Genomic DNA, 18,420 nt, shown 5'->3' with positions numbered 1-18,420 from the left:
ACAGAGCTGGTTTGGGACCTGAATGCACTGGGATATCACTGGTGAGTGCAACTGGATTTTCCATCTGGAAGGCATGACTGTCTGGCCTAGAAGCCAATTTAAAGAACAAATTAGATCTGGCTGTTTGTCAGAGTCTCCTCCTCGAAATGCAATAAGGACAGGGTGGTTGTATAATGTAAACCATTCTTGGTAGTTTAGTGGTCCTGAAACAACAAACAAGCCAAGGAGGGAAAAATTGGTTTGCAGAATTCAAAGCCAGAGGAGTTCAGCTGAGGAATTCAGTCCACATGATCCAGCAGAGATGTGTGCTGCTATTCCTGTATGTCTTGAAAGGAAACTGCCACCAGATCCTCTGCTATTTTCTGTCCACGGGGCCCTACTGATAGGCGTGATATTTCAGCCCCTGCACTAAAGCCCTGTGCTCCAAATATGCAGGGCCAGTTGTGTGCAGAGCAGTGCTGGGGCACCAGTGGGAGACAGCTCTTTCCTCACCAGCACATACCAGAGCCCTCAGGAAAAGGCAAACCTCTGTGGATAAACGTGGGTTGTGGTGGCTTTGCCCTGATCCTTTGCAATACCTACTGGCACAGGCAGGATGGGCAGTTCAGAAGGAATTTCTTCACCTAAAGGGTTTCCAAGCATTGGAAAGGGCTGCTCAAGGAGGTGGTGGAGTCACCACCGTTCCTGGAGGTTTTCAAGGAATGACTGTGTCACTTAGTGCTATGATTTTTTTTTTTTCAGCAAAGAGGTGATTGGACAAAGAATGGGCTCTATAATCTTGGAGGTCTTTTCCAACCTAAATGATTCTGTGATTTGCAAGGTGTGTGGTAGGCAGCAAACAAGGGGTTCCATGCTGACCCCTCTTAAAGCAGAGAAATTTATTGTATTCACTGTATTGGTAGCACCATGTGGCCAAATTAAAGAAAAGTATTTTTTGAGCCTGAAGGAAGTGAACCACCATTTCAGGCTGATGTCCTTCAAGGGCCATTGCCAGGGTCTGTTTACTGCTTAATACTGATCTAGTAATTATATATGCTTTACTTCCTGCTGTTCCTAATCATCAACAGGCCTCTCAAACTTGAAGAAGGTACGAAGCCTGCACACGGAGTGGACAGCACTGATTTATTGAGGAGAAAGAGGAAGAATGTTACAGTGCATCAAGGAGGGGTTTCAGATGCCTGAGGTGAAAAAGGAGTGCTTGGCTTAGCCATGTGGACAGTGAGTTTTGTGGTCAAAACCCCTCTCTCTTCTTCTCTTTGGGACCTGTCAGGGATTCCCTTTCTCTGGATTGGCATAAATCTAGAGTGACTGCACTGAAGTCAGGCTGACACAAGACCTAAGTTGCCAAGACTGAGGAAGCTAAAAAGAGCTTTTTTTCCATTGACTTTAACAAGTCCCAAATGAGAAGGATTGGACCCTTTCCCTTAAAACAAGTTTGTTTATTGGCACTGAGCTTCAGACATGCCCTCTGGGTGCCCAGCTTGATGGAGATGCTGTGTCCTGGAGTACTGCAGCCATCATATGAACTGGTCTTGCCACGTGTGCCTTTGGGATAGAAAAGCATCTTTCCATAGTCCCCCTGTGATGCTGCTAAAAGGAGGTAAAGCCCCCAGTGGCAGCTAAAAGCCCAGCAAGCTGGAAGAGACTCAATAGATGGCTGACAGTTTACTGACAGAGCTGCTTTTAATAAAGCAGGTTAACTCCCCTGCCAGGGAGGATTTACATCAGGTGCTATGAAAGCAACAGTGCTAGGAGGGAAAACTCTGCCATGGAGTCGTGCTGCTCTCTGACACCATCAATCTGCTCCCAGGCTCACATCCTTCCTGCTTCATTTGCTCTCCTCTCCCTCACACTGGGGTGCAGGAGTGACCTGTGAGGGGCAGAGGGCAGGAGTGAGGGCTTTGCCCTGCACAGGGGAAGCAGTGATGCTGCAGAAGGACATTAGCAGTGCTCCTTGTCTCCTGGCTTTCCTCCACGAGTAATTTCCAGGGAAATTGAACCCGACTTCTGCTCCATTAGCCACTAACCTCTCGTCTGCTGGGCCTGTCTTTTGCATTAGGATGGAGCAGAGCTGCCTTGCATGCTGCTGTCAGGCTCTGAACCAGCTTTGATAAAAGACCAAGTGTTGGAATGAGGGGAAGTATTTACCTAAAGTTGTTTTCAATTTCCTGAGCTTGCTATATCCATTCTCCTTCGCTTCTGGCTTCCAAAACAATCAGTCTTCTGGGGGAGCCTTGCTTCATTACTTTTGCTTCCCCCCAGTGCAGTTGACACTTAGTCTGGGTTTCCCAATCCTCCCAGCTCTGATTCATTAACTTCAAAGTTCCTGCAAAGCTGCTGCGGGTTTCCCGGGGTTTGGTTTTCCTAGACAGGGCTGTGACACAGCTCTGCCTCCCTCCCCATGGCACGTGGCCCTGGGCTAGACCCAAGATTTTGGGGTTTCCAGCTCACCCCATAGGGGTGTTCACCCTCCTTGTGTTGACTGGTTGTCCTGGGGTTGGTGGCAGCTTGAGACTGATCTGCACCTGCCAAAGCTGAGGAGGAGGAGTTTTCTCAGCCATGTGTGGGGGAAATAGGTAGTAGAGGATTAACAGGAGCCCTCTGCCTGGCAGAGGTGAGGGGGAGGGTGGGCTTTGGGGTGGATGGAATAGCCCAGCTGTGCAGTGAGGCTGAGGGCACTCAGCAGTAGCTCTTCACTAAACTGTTTAATGGCAAATCTAAATGCAAATCACTGCCCTGGCTTATCAGTCCCACGCGTGCCAGTGCACTGTGGTGAACACCTCAGTGCACAAGTAACTAACTGAGCATACAATGCCTGAGCTTGGTTTTAATAGAGGGAGGTTTTCTGCTCAGCAAGGGGCCCAGGGAGTTGCTGCTGGGAACAGAGGAGCTTTTCCTCAGAGCCACAGCCTTGGGATAGAGAACGTTTTGCCCTGATGATTTCATGCATGAAAATCTCACCCTTATTTTTCCACCTGGATGAGAAGATTTTGAGTGTTCAGTCTAAGAACCTCTTTGCTACAGCCAAAGTTTTGTACTGCTCTAGCTGTAGCACCTAGTGTAGTACTGCTCTAGCAGTGCTCTGCACCAGCATTTCCCAAGTTCACCAAAACAAAGAATTTGCAAAGCAGCTCTCCCAGTGTAGGCACACCTCTGTCATGAGCAAAACCCATCTCCCACAGGCTGATAGTGCCGAAGGGATGGAGGCTTTTTCTTTTTGTAGCAATGTTGTTCTTCTTAATTTAACATCTCTTTCCCACCCAGGCTCTGCAGGAACCAAGATAACAGCAAAAAGCAGGCTAGCAGAGATGACCATGTCTGCAGACTCCAGTGGCACTGACAATTAATAATCAGCTCCAAACAAGGAAGAAAAAGCCCAGCAACAAACCAAAACCCAAACAGCTGCTGCAAAGAAATAAAGCTTCTTCCTGTGAGATGCTTCTTGGCCGTGAAGGGCTTCTGCTGTGAAAAAGAAGTTCCTCCATGAAGGAGGGTGCAGAGCCTGGTTTGCTCAGAGCCACTTCCCTCATCATCTGAACAAAAGGTGAGGGGTTAGCTGAGAACACAAGAACAGGCGTGGGCAGTTTAACTGTGTCCCCACTGCTTGCTCTCCTCTGGCAAAGCCTTCCCCCTGCGGGGTGTGCAGAGAAGGGGCAGTCCCAAACTGAGCAAAACCTGTGTTTGCTTCATCCTCCCCTGGAAGCTCTGACCCAGCCTCAGCAGGAGCTGCTGGTGGCCAGGCTCCCACCCTGGACACAGCTCAGCTCTGCCTGATTGTTCTCACACAGCTCTGGGGACAGGTTCCCACTGCTGCAGCTGCACAAAGCCAGTTTGGCTTTCTTGGGAGGGAGACAACAATGAGCTCAGGCATTTTAGGGTTATGGAAATATAAAACCCTGACCAGATACTACTAACTTTGCTTTGCTGCTACCAGTGCTAGGAGTTCATATTGTGCAGTGAGCCCCTTTGTTTTGCAGGAGGCCAAGTGATTGAAAACAGCCATGATATTACTATGCATGGACTGTACATTTTTTCCATGTATTTTCATAACCCTTTTCCCAAAGGATCAAATGTGTCTTTATTCTATAACTCCACAATGGGTTAGAGCAGCTCCTCGGGCGGGAATTGTTCTGCTCCATAGGCCACTTAATGCTTCCTATAAACAAATACCAAATTAGGTAGGTAATACTCAATATTGCTGACCTTACTTGCAAAGTATGTGTAACTGCATCTCAGAGAGGCAAGGGTGGAGATACCCCTTGTGAACCTGAGGTTAAAGATGACAAAATACTTGTTGTGGGGTTTTGGTTTTTTTCTGTTTTAGTTTTTGGAGTTGTTCGTTGGCTTTAGTTTTATTTTAATAAAAAGTGAGGGTATGTGTATGTGTAAAACTGCATTTCACAAAAGAAATGCAGGGAAGCTTTGATCTCAGACCTCTGTTGTACCTTAGGCATCTTTGGTACCTAAGTCAAAGTGTATCTGTTTGAGAATAGAGTTTCACAATAATGCCAGGGGAGATATTTTTAAGTATGCATGCTTGCTTTTTGTCCCTAGTTAACACTGTGTGATTTTCTAAATGTTGTTGAAATTTGAGCCATGTCATCAAGACTCCACATCAGAGCAGGACCCCTTGGTTCTTCAGAGTGCCTGGCATGGGAGGTTTCCACTCTGCTTGCCTTTTGAGAGCAGGCTGCTTGGGACACACAGGATATTTTGGGAGCCCTAGACCTTGCCTACACTATGGGGCCACTGGCAGATGCTGCCAAGCTGTTCTGGAGGTGACATTGTCCCACTACATGCTTTGACAGCCTCTCTGTCCCAGTATCCCGTTTGTGTGAGTGTTCTGACCTTTCCTCTCAAGGGCTCTGAAAGCTGATGTGAGTTTTTCCTCTTCCCCCATTGCTGTTTTTTGTCAGGCAGCCCCCCTAAGATGTTCTACTCTCACTGCCTTGCCTTGGAGGGACGTGGCAGCACTTGCCTCAGCCTCTTGCAGTGCTCCATCTGAGCAGCATTTTCCAAAAGGGATGGTCTGCAGACCATGTACTTCCACTTGCAAGACTCCTTCCCACCCCTTTGTTTTGTTACCCTCCTTCCTCCCCTCTTCTCTGCTCACAAAACATCTGTTTCCAGATGTTGTTCTTGAGTCTAATAAATGCAGCGAAAGGCCTTGAGTTAATGTATTTACAATAGCTGGAGATGTTGGCTGCTGGTTAATGGCTTGTTCCAGCACACCAAGACCCCCATGTTTCCTGTGGGGGGGGAAGGCAGAAGAGCAGAAAGAGAATTGGAGTGGGGTTTTTCTCCCTGGTAAATGGTCTGAAAAGGGGAAGGTTAGTGGTGGGATTGAGCACATGGCCATCTCCAGGCAGTTGGCTTCAACTTCCAGTTAATGTACACATTATTTTTTAATGGAAGATTTAAGTGAAGGAAGGTGAGGAAAGCCTGCTGCTGTTACCTATCCCTTTTCAGGTGAAGAGCTGTTGTAGATACCTCATTGATTTGAACTGTGCTGGTAGAAGGAAGAACCTCATCCATGCCCAGATATCCATTTCTGGCCTGTGGCATGGAGTGGTTCATGTTCACAGTACCTGCCTCGGGTCAAAGAGGGTTCATGATCTATTGCAGTGAGACCACATTGTGCCCTGTGAGGAATCCCCACATGTTGTGAGCACTGTGTGTCTGTTACAAAGCAGTGCTGGGCTTTCTGTGAGGTGCTTTGCCCATGTACATATGTCCCTGAGAAAGACAAAGTGCCTGTGCCAGCTCAGGACTGACCAAGCTGGAGTCTTGCCATACCTGCTTGTACCTGATCAATTCACCCAGTGCCACGTGCTAGATGTGAAACTTTTTCATTGTACAGAGGAGTTTGGGAGGTTATATACAAGTTCTGTTTGCTCCAGTTCTTTGTATGTTTGTGCTGAGGTCCTTAGCCCTGGAAGACCTGTTAGAAGTGATGGAAGTGTGTGGTTACTGTCCTTGCAAGGAATTCCATCAACTCCCGAGGAAAGAGGGATACATCCTCAAGCTCAGGGCATTCTATGAGTCACCAGTCAGTGAAATCACTCCTCATTGCAAGTGAGTATTTGTTGCTACTCGACCAGCTTTGAGAGTCACCAACTTGCAGGAGGACTGGTTTCAGGCCAGCACTCACCTCCTCTCAGGCTGTTGGGAGAGCTGAAGTCTGGGCTGTGCTCAACTCAAGGAGTGCTGAGGTGATTCCACGTGCCAGGCCTGTCTCTGGAGGCAGCTTTTTTGTTGAGCAGTCCTGCAGACTTGATGTGTGCAGTTGGCTCAGGTTTGTGGCTAAATTAGTCCATCTTTATTGGCACGGGATGACAGGGCTCCCTTAATATCTCGTGGGTAGAAAAATGACTTTCCTGCACATCTGCAGCTAAGGCTTCTGCATGAAACCCATCTTAGTGCAGCTCCCCAGCCTGCAGCAGCCATGACATACCCTCTAAATGAGCTGATCAGCTGGAGAGGCAGGAAAAGGCACTTAGAGAGTCATTCAGGCGATGCTCGTGTCTGGACAGCAGGGATCTGTATCAAAAATCAGTGCACAAGAGCAGAGAGCTCTCCCCAGCCAGTGTAGGGAAATGAGATGTAGACACCCAGCAGATTGCCATTTTTAGCTTGGAGGGTGAGTTTTTGTGATTTCAGTGCTTAGGTTGGTGTAAAGGGGGGAAAGAGAGACAGCCTTAGGTAAAAGTTTGTATAACACAGGCAGGTAGCTGCAGTTCAACCCCAGTCTTTAGGCAGTGTACTGCAGCACTCTCTAGAATACCCTGCACCACTTGCTAGCTGGTGTTTTCCCGAGAGGATCTCTGCTTTTCAAACACTGTATCATCAGCCTGTAAGCATCTCCCTTTCATTTCTCTCTGTCTACTTATTTGCTGTGATTGCAGGTGGTATCTTGGGTAACTCCCATGGACTGTGGTTTACCTCTGGCAGAGCCAGACTTCTCTTTTTTTTATTGTAAAGAAATAGGCTGCTAGCAGAGGGAGAGACTGGGCAGGGGGCAGGAGACTGGGGTGGCTACACCTCCTAAGCAAATAGACACCCTTTGTGCCCCGGCTCTGTGGGTTACACATCTCTGCCCTGCTCATATGAGAAACTGTTGAAAGGCTGCAGCCGTCAGAGGGGTGTTCTCCGTGCGTGCCGGAACAGCTGCGCAAATTTGAGCAGCGAGATGACAAGAAACCCACCAAAAGAAATAAAGAAAGGATTTCCTGCCTTGCAGACGCTCAAACCCCATTTTGGGAAGTGAGTGGCTGTGAAAGGCATGAGGCCATTCAGAGAATTGGGGCTGTGTGCTACCGGCCCCTAAGAGAGTTTGGTGGAGGAGAAGCAGCTCGCGTTAACCTGCTCCCAGAAGATCCATTTCTTCCAGCAGAGACCAAGCCAGAGATGGATACGAGTTTTCTCTGCCAGTTAATTTCCAGCACAGACTGCACGCAAAATCTTCATTTAAAACGTGTAAATGACAGCGAAAGAGCCACAAGGGAGCCAGATTTTAAGAGACCAATTTACTGCCTGGGTTTTAATGGCTCTGCACCACGGTGAGCTCTGTGCTGCTTCACCGCTGAGCGTGCTCAAGGAGAGGACGAAAGAATGGACAGACAGACAGGCAGGGGCTCAGCAGAGCCTGCATGTCACCCCGGAGGATAAAATATTGTATCTCCTGCTCAGGAAAACTGGGAGAGGTGGCCCTCCCTTGCTCCTGAAGAACAGAAGGAGGCTTTGTTTCCCAGACGCATGGCTCGGAGCTGCCCTCCGGCACGTTTTGGGGAGACTGCTCCCTGCCAAAGGGGGACTGTCTGTCTGGTGCCCCGTGCCCGGTGGGACACGGAGATGATGGGAAGTTCTGCTTCACTAGAGGGCCTCAGCAGATCAGTTCCTCTGAACGCCCTTGGCAGGTTGTACCCCCAGATCAGCCCCCAGATGTTCCCCCCTTGCGCTGCAGCTCGCCCGCCTGGGGTGTTTCTCCCTGCTGCCCTTCGCTTGTTTCTTGCAGAGCCCTCAGCTGCCAGCTCTTGTCTCCAGATGTTTCCCTCTGCTTCTCGCCCTGCCTGGCTGCTCTCCTCAAAATACCGGGGTCCAAGTACCCCGCTGGCGGTGCCCCGGGATGGCGTGGGGGACGCGGCAGCCCGTTTGTACCATCCCATAAAAGCGCTCTCGGCTGCCTGGAGGAAAGGAAGACGCAGGCTGGTGCGAGCCCAGCCTCTGCTTTACAATCTCTTTCCTGCCACTATAAATAACCTCGGCGAGAGTCACTTCAAAGGGAAGGGCTGGCGGCGGAGAGGTGGTTTGGGGACCGAGCGGGACAGGGGCGTCCCACTGCCCGATCCCACCCCGGCGCTTTGCATAAATAAATAAATCATGCGGCGAGGAGAGGTGGAGAGAGAGGGCGAGCAGAGGAGGTTACTTTGGGAAGCCGCGCAGCTCGCTCATCCCAGCCCCGTAGTTCGGAGGGAGTGTGTCATGTTACAGGGGAGCCACGATCAGCCAGAGCACAGCGTCGCCGGAGCAGCTGAGAATTACCTCTCTCTAATGGGGACTTTCATGTGCGAGCTCCTGCCCAGTCTGCGAAGGAACTGAAACTGACAGCTTAGAAAGAATCAAAAACTTACCAGCGAACCAAAAGACTGAAATACAGGAGGAAAAAAAAAAAAAATTCAATCTCGATCAGATTATTTTTTTCCCCCCCTCGCACTCTTTGCTGCAGTTGGATCCCTTTTTTCTGCACCCCTTTTATGTGTGTGTGGTTTGTTTTTATTTTTTAAAGACACCCCCCCCCCCAGTCCACTTTTGTCATTATTGCTGTCACTTGTGATTTGCTGCCACCGACTTCGACGTTCTTTTCCTATGCCTTCTGGATTGTGCTTCTCGGAGCAGGAGTGAGGCTTTATTTATTCTATTTATTTATTTATTGTTTCTCAGGACAGGGAGGGAATGTTGGAGGAGAAGAGCTGGAAAGGCGTCGACGAAGCAGCTTTTGACAGGGGGTGTGTGGCTCCCCCCAGGAGCGGCGATGGGGAGAGATGCTGCCGCCTCCCCCTGCTGCTGGGCTCGGGGCTGCCCGGCGTCTCCCTGCTCTCTCTGGTGCTCAGCCTCCTGCTGTACTTTCGGACCTCCGACCTGCAGTCCCGCGTGTCCCACTTGGAAGCGGGCAGACCCGCACAGCTCCCTGCCTGGCTCTCAGCAGACCAAATGGAGACGGCTATTTTGGGAAGAGTTGACCAACTGCTCAATGAGGTCGGTGTTCTTTTCGTTTTGCATGTGTAGTTTGCCGTGTTATCGATTTCAGGCACGTGCACTCTTGCGTAGTCACGTTATCCATTTTTTCCCCCCTTCCTTAAAAATGTATCTCCTCACAAGTGATGCTGCTGCTAGGTTGTTCCCTGTTCCTTCGGGTCCCTCCCACCTCTCAAACTTACCTGGTGTTTCTTCTTCTCAGCCCATGCTGTGGCTGAAACTTGCACTTTGCAAAGAGGAAAACCTCATCCCCGGTCCTGGTGGGGAGGCAAAAACCTCCAGCCCTTCTCTTCGGGAGTCTTGCATGCTGAAAGAGTTAGAATTAGAGCTAGAGGTTAAACCTGGGGATTCAGCATGGGTTTGAGCCCCAGGAGAGGGACAGCCAAGGCATGTTACAGCCAGCATGGCTATGGGAAGAGGTGATTGCCAGCACACCAGTGTTGTGATGGGCTGGCATTGCTGCTGTACCAGGCCTGACCCTTTCCACAGCTCCTGGCTCAGGAAAATGACGCACACTGGCATTGCCAGGACGGTTTCTGGTACTGCCAGGGCATCAATGCAGAGCATATGGTTGTGTTACACTCACTTGAGTCCCATCCAAACTCCACTGGATCTGTGGGCTCTCCTCTGATGTTGGGGGAATGCTGCTACTGGCATCAGCAGATCAATAAGGAGGGCCCAAAAGCACAGATCATTGTGGCTGACACCTTTTACTTTGCTGTGTTGATGCTGCTGGGGGCTGTCTGTGTTCCTCTACCCTGGCTGCCATGAGTATTCCTTGCCTTGTTGGGCTTTGAAGTGGTGTTGACATGTGTCAGGGAGCAGATGGTGGATCATATCTCTGAACTCTCCAGACAGGTCCCCACTGACCTCTTCCCACAGCTCTAGGAGAGGCTTTGGGGTGAAATTCAGGGCCAGAGCCATTTCCACCCACCTCTCCTTTTCTCTGTTTACTTAGCTTTGGCTTGAGTCATGCTGGAGAGATCCCTGGGGCTAGCCCAAAAACTGTTTGTATCTGAGAAAAATCCCTCATGGGCTGCTATTGCCAAATGAGGTGAGGAATGGGATGATCAGAGTGCTGACTACTGGGACCTGCCTTGGGCAGTGCTGCCTGGCACCTGGGGTGACCTGGACCCCCTCCTGCTTTCTAGGAGCAGTGAAAGTCTGTGGTGAGGAGTTTAAACCTACAGCTGACAGGCTCTGCTTCTGTTTATGGGTCTTGTGAGAGCAGTCCCTGGATCTGCTGGGGTATGCAGCCAAAAGCTGTGAACCTTCAGCTAACAAACACTGCAGGAGCTGAAAGATAGGGTTTTGAGTTGCCTCTTTGGATGAGGAATAAGGGAAAGACAGGGTCCGTGGGGCAATATCCTGCTTTAAAAAGGGGGTTGGGGAGGCAGAAGTGTTTTGAGTGATTGGATCTGTGCCCTGTGGTTGCACTCTGATGCAGGGACTCCTTCCCAGCCACCAGGCAGGGGATGAGTGCAGCAATCCCTCTGTTGCTGCTGGCATGAGTCTTCTGGGAAGTTGGAGTTTATCTCTCCTGAGATTTGAGAAGTGCCACCTCAGTCCTCCCGGGATTGGTGCCTGGGGCCGGATGGCCCCGTGTCCTGCTGGCACTGGCACCTTTACACCTTTTTATAGCTCAGCTTAGTGAGGAAATGGGGGTCTCAGCACCCCTGTTTCCTGAGCAGCCCCTCCTGTGCTCCTGGGCGTGGCCACAGTCCCCACTGCAGCCAGGGTGGGGAGCAGCTGTAGGACAGGAACTTGAGGGGCCAGCACTTGCTCCTGAGTACCACCAGTGTTACCAGCTCCATCCTGGGCCACAACTTCAAAAAGAGCTTGGAAAATAGTGCTGGAGACCGTGGAGGAGGAGGGATGCCTGACCCACATCTCCTGTCCCTTTATACTTGTGAAGATCTGATGCCCATGGGAGAGGAGGGCTCTGTCCCTTGGGGAGGAGACCCTTGCCAGCTGTGCTGCCCACTTCTGCTAAGAATCTAAACCTCATCTCCACTCTCAGCCACACACACTGGCATGGACCAAGCAGCTCGAGGTTCAGGGCTAGGGGCTGCTGGTGGACAGATGGTGCTGTGCCATATGAGGCTTTTGATTAAGAAAGAAAAATCCTTCTGGTCTTCCTTTTCATTATATCTGAAATGGGGCCCTGGACTGACTGGTGAGGGGCAAGGATGGAGCAAAACATGGTAGATAAAGGGAACAGGGAAAGGATAGGTGGAAAATAAGTAAGGAAAGCAAAATAAGTTGTGCTGACCATGGCTGGGGGAGAGGGGCTGCAGATGGGTTTGCTGTGATGGACGTGAAAGTGGGATATTTATCTCCCCCTGCTCAGACCCTCACCGCCTCTCATTGCCACATCCTCACAGCTTCCTGGTGTTTCAACCTTAATGGGTTTCACAGCTGCCAGCTCAGTGTTATCCATCACAAAATAAAGCAGCAAAGCTTTAAAGGAACCCCAGCTTTAGGAAAAGCTGGTCAGAGGTGGGAGGGGAGGTGGGAGGGGAGGCACAGCACAGGAGCACGTTTCTAGCTCTGGTGGCTGTGGAGATGAGCTGATGAGCTGGAGGGATGTGAAGAAGTGAAGTGAGGATTGATAGAGGAGCTCTGAGGTTGTGCTCAAAACCTGGAGGGTATAATGCCCTGCAGTCTGGGCCATGACTTGTGTTCCCAAGGGCCTGCAAGGGATTCCACACAGAGAAGTGCCAATTGCCAAAGTCCTTTTAGGGGCCTTTCTTCTAGACGCACAAATAAAGCAAAGTGGCAGGGGGAGGAGCTGGGTTGGTTTGCTTTAGATGTTCATTTGAAGGCAGCTGGTGGGAATGTTTTCTCCATCTCAGAGCCTGGTTTTCCAGCTCTGGTGGCTGGCTGTGGCAGAGTTTCCATCTCAGCTCAGGAGGAGCGAGGAGAGGGCGGCTGATGCTTTCCCAGAAGCAGCCTGACCAGTGCTTCATTTGCTACTGTGTAAACCTCTGCTTGGTGTAGGCGAGTACCACAAGGGAATTTTCTGCCAGACTCAAATTGACTAGGTTTTCTTATAAAAACATCTGTGCTGAACGGGCCAGAAGCAGGTAGTACAGGGAGAGCTTTAACTCCACGTAGGAATTCGAATTCCTCTGCATTTATGAGACATCATAAAATCATACAAGGAACACAAATAAACTCACTAGCGGTATTTGCAAGAGAGGCAAAGCTTTCCAAAGAAGAAAACAAGGTCCTTTCCCATGCTGGGTAACATTTGGTGCTGTTTTACTTGCCAGAAACTCATCAGGGTGGAGAACAGGAGGATTCAGTGCTGTTCCCAGTATCCGTGAGTTTGTAGAGATAGAAATGTGTATGTGTGATGCAGCAGCAGGTAATCCTGTGCACCCTGGGGGAAGATCAGCTGCCCCTCAGCCTTCTCAGGGGCTTCTGTTGAAGGTGTTTGTTGTGGCTTTAGTGATTCTGAAGGGATTCAGGAATGTGCCTGTGAATGGGGAGGGAGCACTGATCCTCACTGGTTTCCCAGCAGTGTCATTTCCCTGGAACTCTTTCCTTACTTATGAAGGCAAAGGAGGGACACCAGAAAACCCTTTCCCTCCTGATTTGAAGCATTTCCCCCGCTTCTTTTATTCCATATCTCAAAGCACACTGCACAATTGTTTCCTAGTCTTCAAGCTTGCTCTAAGCATCCCCTGCCTACATCTTCAGCTTAGTGTTCTTCACCTCCCAATCATGAGATCTGCATCTTTCTTTCAGCTTCTCTGGTAGCTGAGTCCTATTTCCTTTCAGCTGCTTGCCAATCCCTGTGCCTAGGTGGTGTCATTTCCAAGCTTTTTCCTCCATCTGGGAGGACTCACTGCTCACTTTTGCTTTGTGCCACATGGTCCCATGATCCCAGGAGCTGGTCCTTTAAGAAAAAACGGGCAAATTGGAGGCAAAACAATAAGAGTTAACAAAACCACCCACCCCTGAAATCCTCCTGATGGTTGTAATAGATTATCTATTTAAAATGTGTTTCTCTTAGCTGTTGGAGATAGTGGTGGGAAATGATTTCACCTCCCCGGGTGACTGCAAACAACTGAGAATGCTAAAGAGCTATTAATCTGCCCCCTTTGAAGAAGTGCCCTCCCTCTCACCTAATCTCAAGTGCCCATCCAAAACAGGCTCTTGCAAGGTTTAGGAGACCACAGCCGCGGTCCTTTAGTGTCAGAAGTGGTCTTGCTGTGGCTGCTGTGTCCACCCATGTCAGCCCTGTCCTGTCAGCCTGTGGTGAGTTAAGAAAGCCATGGGAAAAGCCCGTGCTGACTTTGCTGCCCGTTCCCAGCAGGTGTTCCAGGGATTTTCCCTTTCCTCACACTCAGCAGTGTGCAGTGGCTCCCTAAATCCACGGAGGTGATCAGCTGTGGCTCCAGAGCTGGCAAAGGCTTTTTCCAGCCACTTGCTGTGGTGCAGGGGGAAGATGCAGCTGTTACATCACTGAATAAAGTGACAGACGACAGCAAGCTGGCTCTGCTGACAAAGCAATCCCCTCCACAGGAAGTGTTTCCAGCCTTTCTGTTGCTGCTCTTGATGTTACATGCTCCAGGTATCCCCCAGGTGAAAAAGCAAACCCCAGATCCCAGGAAGGAGACTGCATACTCTAGATTCCCAAAGCCTACCTTCTTCCAAATTTTGCTTACAGAAGCCAACCTTGCCCTAAAATTGAATGGTTTTCTGTTGCCTGGGAATGAAAGTTTTCTCTTGGAAATGACTTTTCTGGTACAATGTACATTTGGTTTGCTCTCCTGAGCAAAGCCACCTTCTTGTGTTGGACCAGGCAATATTTTGCACAGTGGAAACCAGGGAAGCAGAAAAGGCTGGAGGAGGGGGTTTGTTTTGTTTCACCATCTCCACCCAAAGTTGAGCTGAGGTCTCCAAGAGCCAAGGATTTTTTCTGTGGCAGTGTTTGTTTAATAGACTCTGCAGGAGAATGAATGCCAGGCTAAATGGCATTTATCCTAAATCCCTGCTAGGTTTTGCCTCCCACTAAAGGAGAGCAATCCCATGGCACCACTGTCCTTTGGGGATGTGCAGAGCTCCCAGGCTTGAGGGAGACACGAGGGATGGGGGAGAATGTCCAAATGCTGCAAAGTGTGTGATGGCTGCATGGTGATGGTGCACAGGGCTGTGCTCCAGCCTGCCCAGGAGCACCAGCACCTCCCTCCTCAGGGGCCCCTGTCCTTGAGAAGGCTATTTCAGTTGTCCCAGGTCTTCCCACTGCCTTGACCCTGCAGATAAAGCCTCAGGGAAATGTTATCAGCCCTGTTCCGTTCCCAGTCATGCTCAAGTCCTGCTGGGTCATCACTTCTCTGTCCAGTTGTGCTGCTCCTCTCTTTGTAAGCCTGCACAGCAGCCCAGCCAAGGCTTCTTGCAGCACAGCCTAACTCTGCCATTCCTCCTTAGCCCCTCCAGTGCCTCTGCACTTGGTGGGGCAGGGATCTGTTCCGTGTTTCCTTGCAGATTTGTGTCCTGTAAAGGCCCCTGGTGCAGCCAGGGTGTTTGGACCCTTGTTGGCTAGGAAATGGCTTTCTGCTCCTGCTCTTGCAAACCATCACCCCCTCCTTGTCTGAGCCTGACTCCCAAGCATGGGAACGCCACCCAAATGTGGCAGTCTCATTTTGGGATGTTTTGGTTGGCATGTGTGTAGATGGGAATGGGGCTGTGTGTGTCCACATACCAGTGTGAGTGTCCAGATAAAGGCTCTGCTGTCCTACTTGTGGCCATGTTTGACCACCAGCAGTTAGAAGGCAGGCAGTGCTGCAGAGCAGAGCTGTGCCATCTGGGGTGGCAGCAGGGTGGGAACGTGCCCAGCACGCAGAGATTCGCATATCTGTGCTTTTAACTGAGGAGGTAAACACCAGTGAAATGCTCTCTGGGAACTGGCAGTTCTCCTTGCCTAAAACCCTCTCCTCACCCTGTTACCAAATCGACTTGCTATCAAAACATTTCAGTCTACCATGCAAAATAAAGCTCTGAAAATATTTAATTTCTAGTCAGTCACAACAACTGTTACTCTTTTGACTTGCAGTGAGGAAGCCAGTCCTTTCAGAGTGAAAAAATGGAAATGTTCCAGCCAATTCTGCCTTCCTTCATCCCAGACAGAAACAAATTGATTTACTTTTATCCTCTCTAAAAGAATTTTTCCCCAAACTGATGCCTTCTTGCAGGTAGATGCTCAATTACTTGTGAAAATTAAGCAATTTCTATATGATCTTGGGCAAGGGCTTCTGTTGTGCCCTATATAAGGCTATTTCTTTTGAAATATTGCCCATTTGTGAAGTAGTTCAAAAATAGGAGGGCTCAACTGGGATGGGAAGCTGGGCTTGAAGGTTAGGAGGGAAGAAAGAGTGATTCCAGAGCTTAGGAACCCCAGCAGCTCAGCCTTCCCAAATCATTAACCAAATGTGATTTTCAGGCATTAATGAATAACTTAGTCTGATTGATTTGTATTTTTTTCACTAAATTACAGTTATTTTATAAAGTCTGCGAGGGGTGGTGAGGATGCTGCCCCTGGAGCACATTTTGCTCAGGACATGGGTTAATTTTGTTGATGTTCCCAGTGAGGGAAGATGCAGTGACCTCAGGTGGTTTATTTGCCTTTCAAGAGAGACACAGATGGGCCCAGAGAGCGAGAGACTGACACACTGGCACCATTAGGAATCCAAATACATGAAATGAACATTGTGACAAAATTCCACCTTGTGGAAGCTCTTGATTGGTTTTGTTGTGTTTCCCTTGGGGGAAAAACTAAGTTTCACAGCATCTGAAGATTTCAGGGGATGCTGTTGCTGTTTTCAGTTCATCTTCAGGCACAGTCTTGCAGTGGGACCCTTCTGTCCACCCAGGTGTCCCCAAGAGCATAAGGAGTCTGCTGCAGGGTGGAAGAGGACCTGCTTCAGATCTTCATTTTCTGCCCACTGAGTGGGTCTTCTGAGATATGTGGCTTTGTCACGAGGACACAGTCACCCATTTATTTGCCACTGCTGGCTCTTGGTTTTGTAATGCCTGTCAGGAGGACCACATTTGGAGGCCATTACGAAACTCCCTCGGCCTGCTTTCAATCAAACCCGGCATTTCTAGCTAAAGACTATGAACTTTACTGCCTTTCTTCATTCCCAAACTGTTCTGCCCTGTCTCTTCCATCTCCACTTGGGCAGCATCCCCTCCCAGTTCCACTTCTTCAAGAATCTGAGGCTTTGGTTTCAATGGCATAAATTAATCCTTTTTCTGTTTTCCCTCCCTTGGCAGAAACTGAAGTTCCACTTGCCAAGACATCGAGAAGTTCGAGACACGCACCAGCGCTGCAACTGCCCGGCAGGTAGGGATCTGGGACAGCTGCCACTTTGGGAGGTGACAGAAACTCTTCTGCCTGCATCTCATTGAAGGATTTGTTAATGTGTGAATGCAAAGTGATGTGCACTTGCACAACAGTTTGCTGGAGGCATAGGAAATTGATGTGGAAATGTGACAGGAGCAAGAGGAAAAGAGATAGATATCCAGGTGGATGTCTAGATAGCCAATAAAGAGAGAAGGATACATCTGGAGGGCCAGTGTTCCCACTTATTTTTGATATCAGCTTTGAAGTGGGCAGAGGAGCTCTTAGGAAGTGCATCTTTCATGCCTGATTTTGGAATGTAGGCTAGATCCAACACCAAAGCTGAATTTTGGTGAGCCAGAATGCCTCTAGGGTGAGAAGATTTGAATTCCTTGGTGTTCTACAACTATCTGAGGCATCTTGAAGAATTAACAGCCTTCTGCTAGAAGCAGCCATTTATGATGGGCTTGAATGAAGTGGTCACTTGTGGTCCCACTCATATAACATACAGAAATATTATGGGATTGCCTAATTGCATTATGGTTTTAATCATGTTAATATCAAAAGGCTCTTTGAGACATATCTTCTTAAGTGGTTTCAATACAATAAGTGGCAAATTGCTATGGAAAAAACGTTTGTGAATGGCATTTCATTCCATGAGTATGAATCATTCAGCATTCCTCATTGTCTTTGATTCATTTGACTAGAAAAAATAAAGAAGTGCCAGCTACCACTGTCATCCAAAGCTGAAGTTCTGGGAGAATTTGAATCTGTGTGTTCAAACTGGGTGACATTTTGCAAATAAGGTGGCAGGTACAGTTATTTCTGGATTAGCATTTCCATTTTCAGTGGTTTCTCCTTTGGTTCTCTTTGGTGTCCAGTGTGACAGTATCTGCACTGTGCTTGTCAAAGGGTATTTAAATGTGGTCAACAGTTGGGATAAGGGTGAATAAAATTACAAGGGGGTTGTCTTTGCTGAAGGTAAGGTCTCAAAATCATTGCATTTAGGTTTGTACAGACATAGGAGGTATATTTCAGTCTCTTGACAGATTAAAATGGATTTGCAACACAGCAGCTTGTAAAAGCAAGAGTTAAAGCTGTACAGGTTTGTGGTGGAAAAGAGCTAAAATCCAGGATCCAGAACTATAGAACATTGGAAAAAGCCTGATTTGACTAGTCCTGATCAGAACTGTTGGACTTTCTTTTTAGTCCCAGAAAGAAACAACGGGAGCAATTTTGGTTTAAATTTAAAAGACGGTACAAATAAAATGTTTTCTAAGTATCATTTCTCAAAAGAACAGATCAAAACTGAGTTCAGCTGATTTTTAATACCAACATTTTCCCTTCAATGGGAATACAAATCACAGCCCTCCTCCATTTTTAAGTTCTTGCCTGGACTTGACAAATAAATGCCATAAAACCACAGGAGTGAATGTCCTCCTGATGTTTCTGAGCCAGCTTGAAGAAGGAAACTTAGAACTTGAATGCAGAGCACAGAAAAAAGAGATTTGCTCCTTTTTAAGGCCATCTGCATGTCACTCCTACACCACCTGTGTGACAGATGAATCACCCAGGTATGTCAGCATCGAGATCACAACACTTGGCTACAGATACCCACATCCCTTGGGAAGCTTTGGCAGCAGTCTGTGCTGGATTTCTCATAACTCTTAGGTGCCCATTCATTCCATTAACTCATAGTATTGCTGAATAACAGCTTTGATTCAGGAGGACAGTAATAATAAATATCTCATAAGGGTCTCTTAAGGGTTGAGGCTTCCTTTTTACCTGTCAAACTTGCTTGGCTTTGTCAGATA

At 48.7% G+C, this 18,420-nt stretch overlaps 1 protein-coding gene across 1 annotated transcript; it reads left to right on the top strand.

The window, feature by feature from the left end:
* Positions 1–8,338: 8,338 nt before the first annotated feature.
* On the top strand, positions 8,339–16,674 carry LOC130254933 (collagen alpha-1(XIII) chain-like). Its single transcript, XM_056495067.1, has 3 exons — positions 8,339–8,757; positions 8,941–9,255; positions 16,540–16,674. Exons 2-3 carry the CDS (start codon positions 8,953–8,955, stop codon positions 16,672–16,674), a joined length of 438 nt encoding a protein of 145 aa, XP_056351042.1. The 5' UTR covers positions 8,339–8,757; positions 8,941–8,952.
* The last annotated feature ends 1,746 nt before the right edge of the window (positions 16,675–18,420 follow it).

This window comes from Oenanthe melanoleuca, chromosome 6 (assembly GCF_029582105.1).
Source record: "Oenanthe melanoleuca isolate GR-GAL-2019-014 chromosome 6, OMel1.0, whole genome shotgun sequence".
NCBI lineage: Eukaryota > Metazoa > Chordata > Aves > Passeriformes > Muscicapidae > Oenanthe > Oenanthe melanoleuca.
This window is presented reverse-complemented; position numbering and strand designations above follow the sequence as displayed.

Excerpts from the sequence above, each read along its gene's own strand:
- LOC130254933 (XM_056495067.1), top strand. The coding sequence starts at position 8,953 with ATGTTGGAGGAGAAGAGCTGGAAAGGCGTCGACGAAGCAGCTTTTGAC. Across the intron at positions 9,256-16,539 it reads TTGACCAACTGCTCAATGAG|AAACTGAAGTTCCACTTGCC; the intron begins GTCGGTGTTCTT and ends CTCCCTTGGCAG.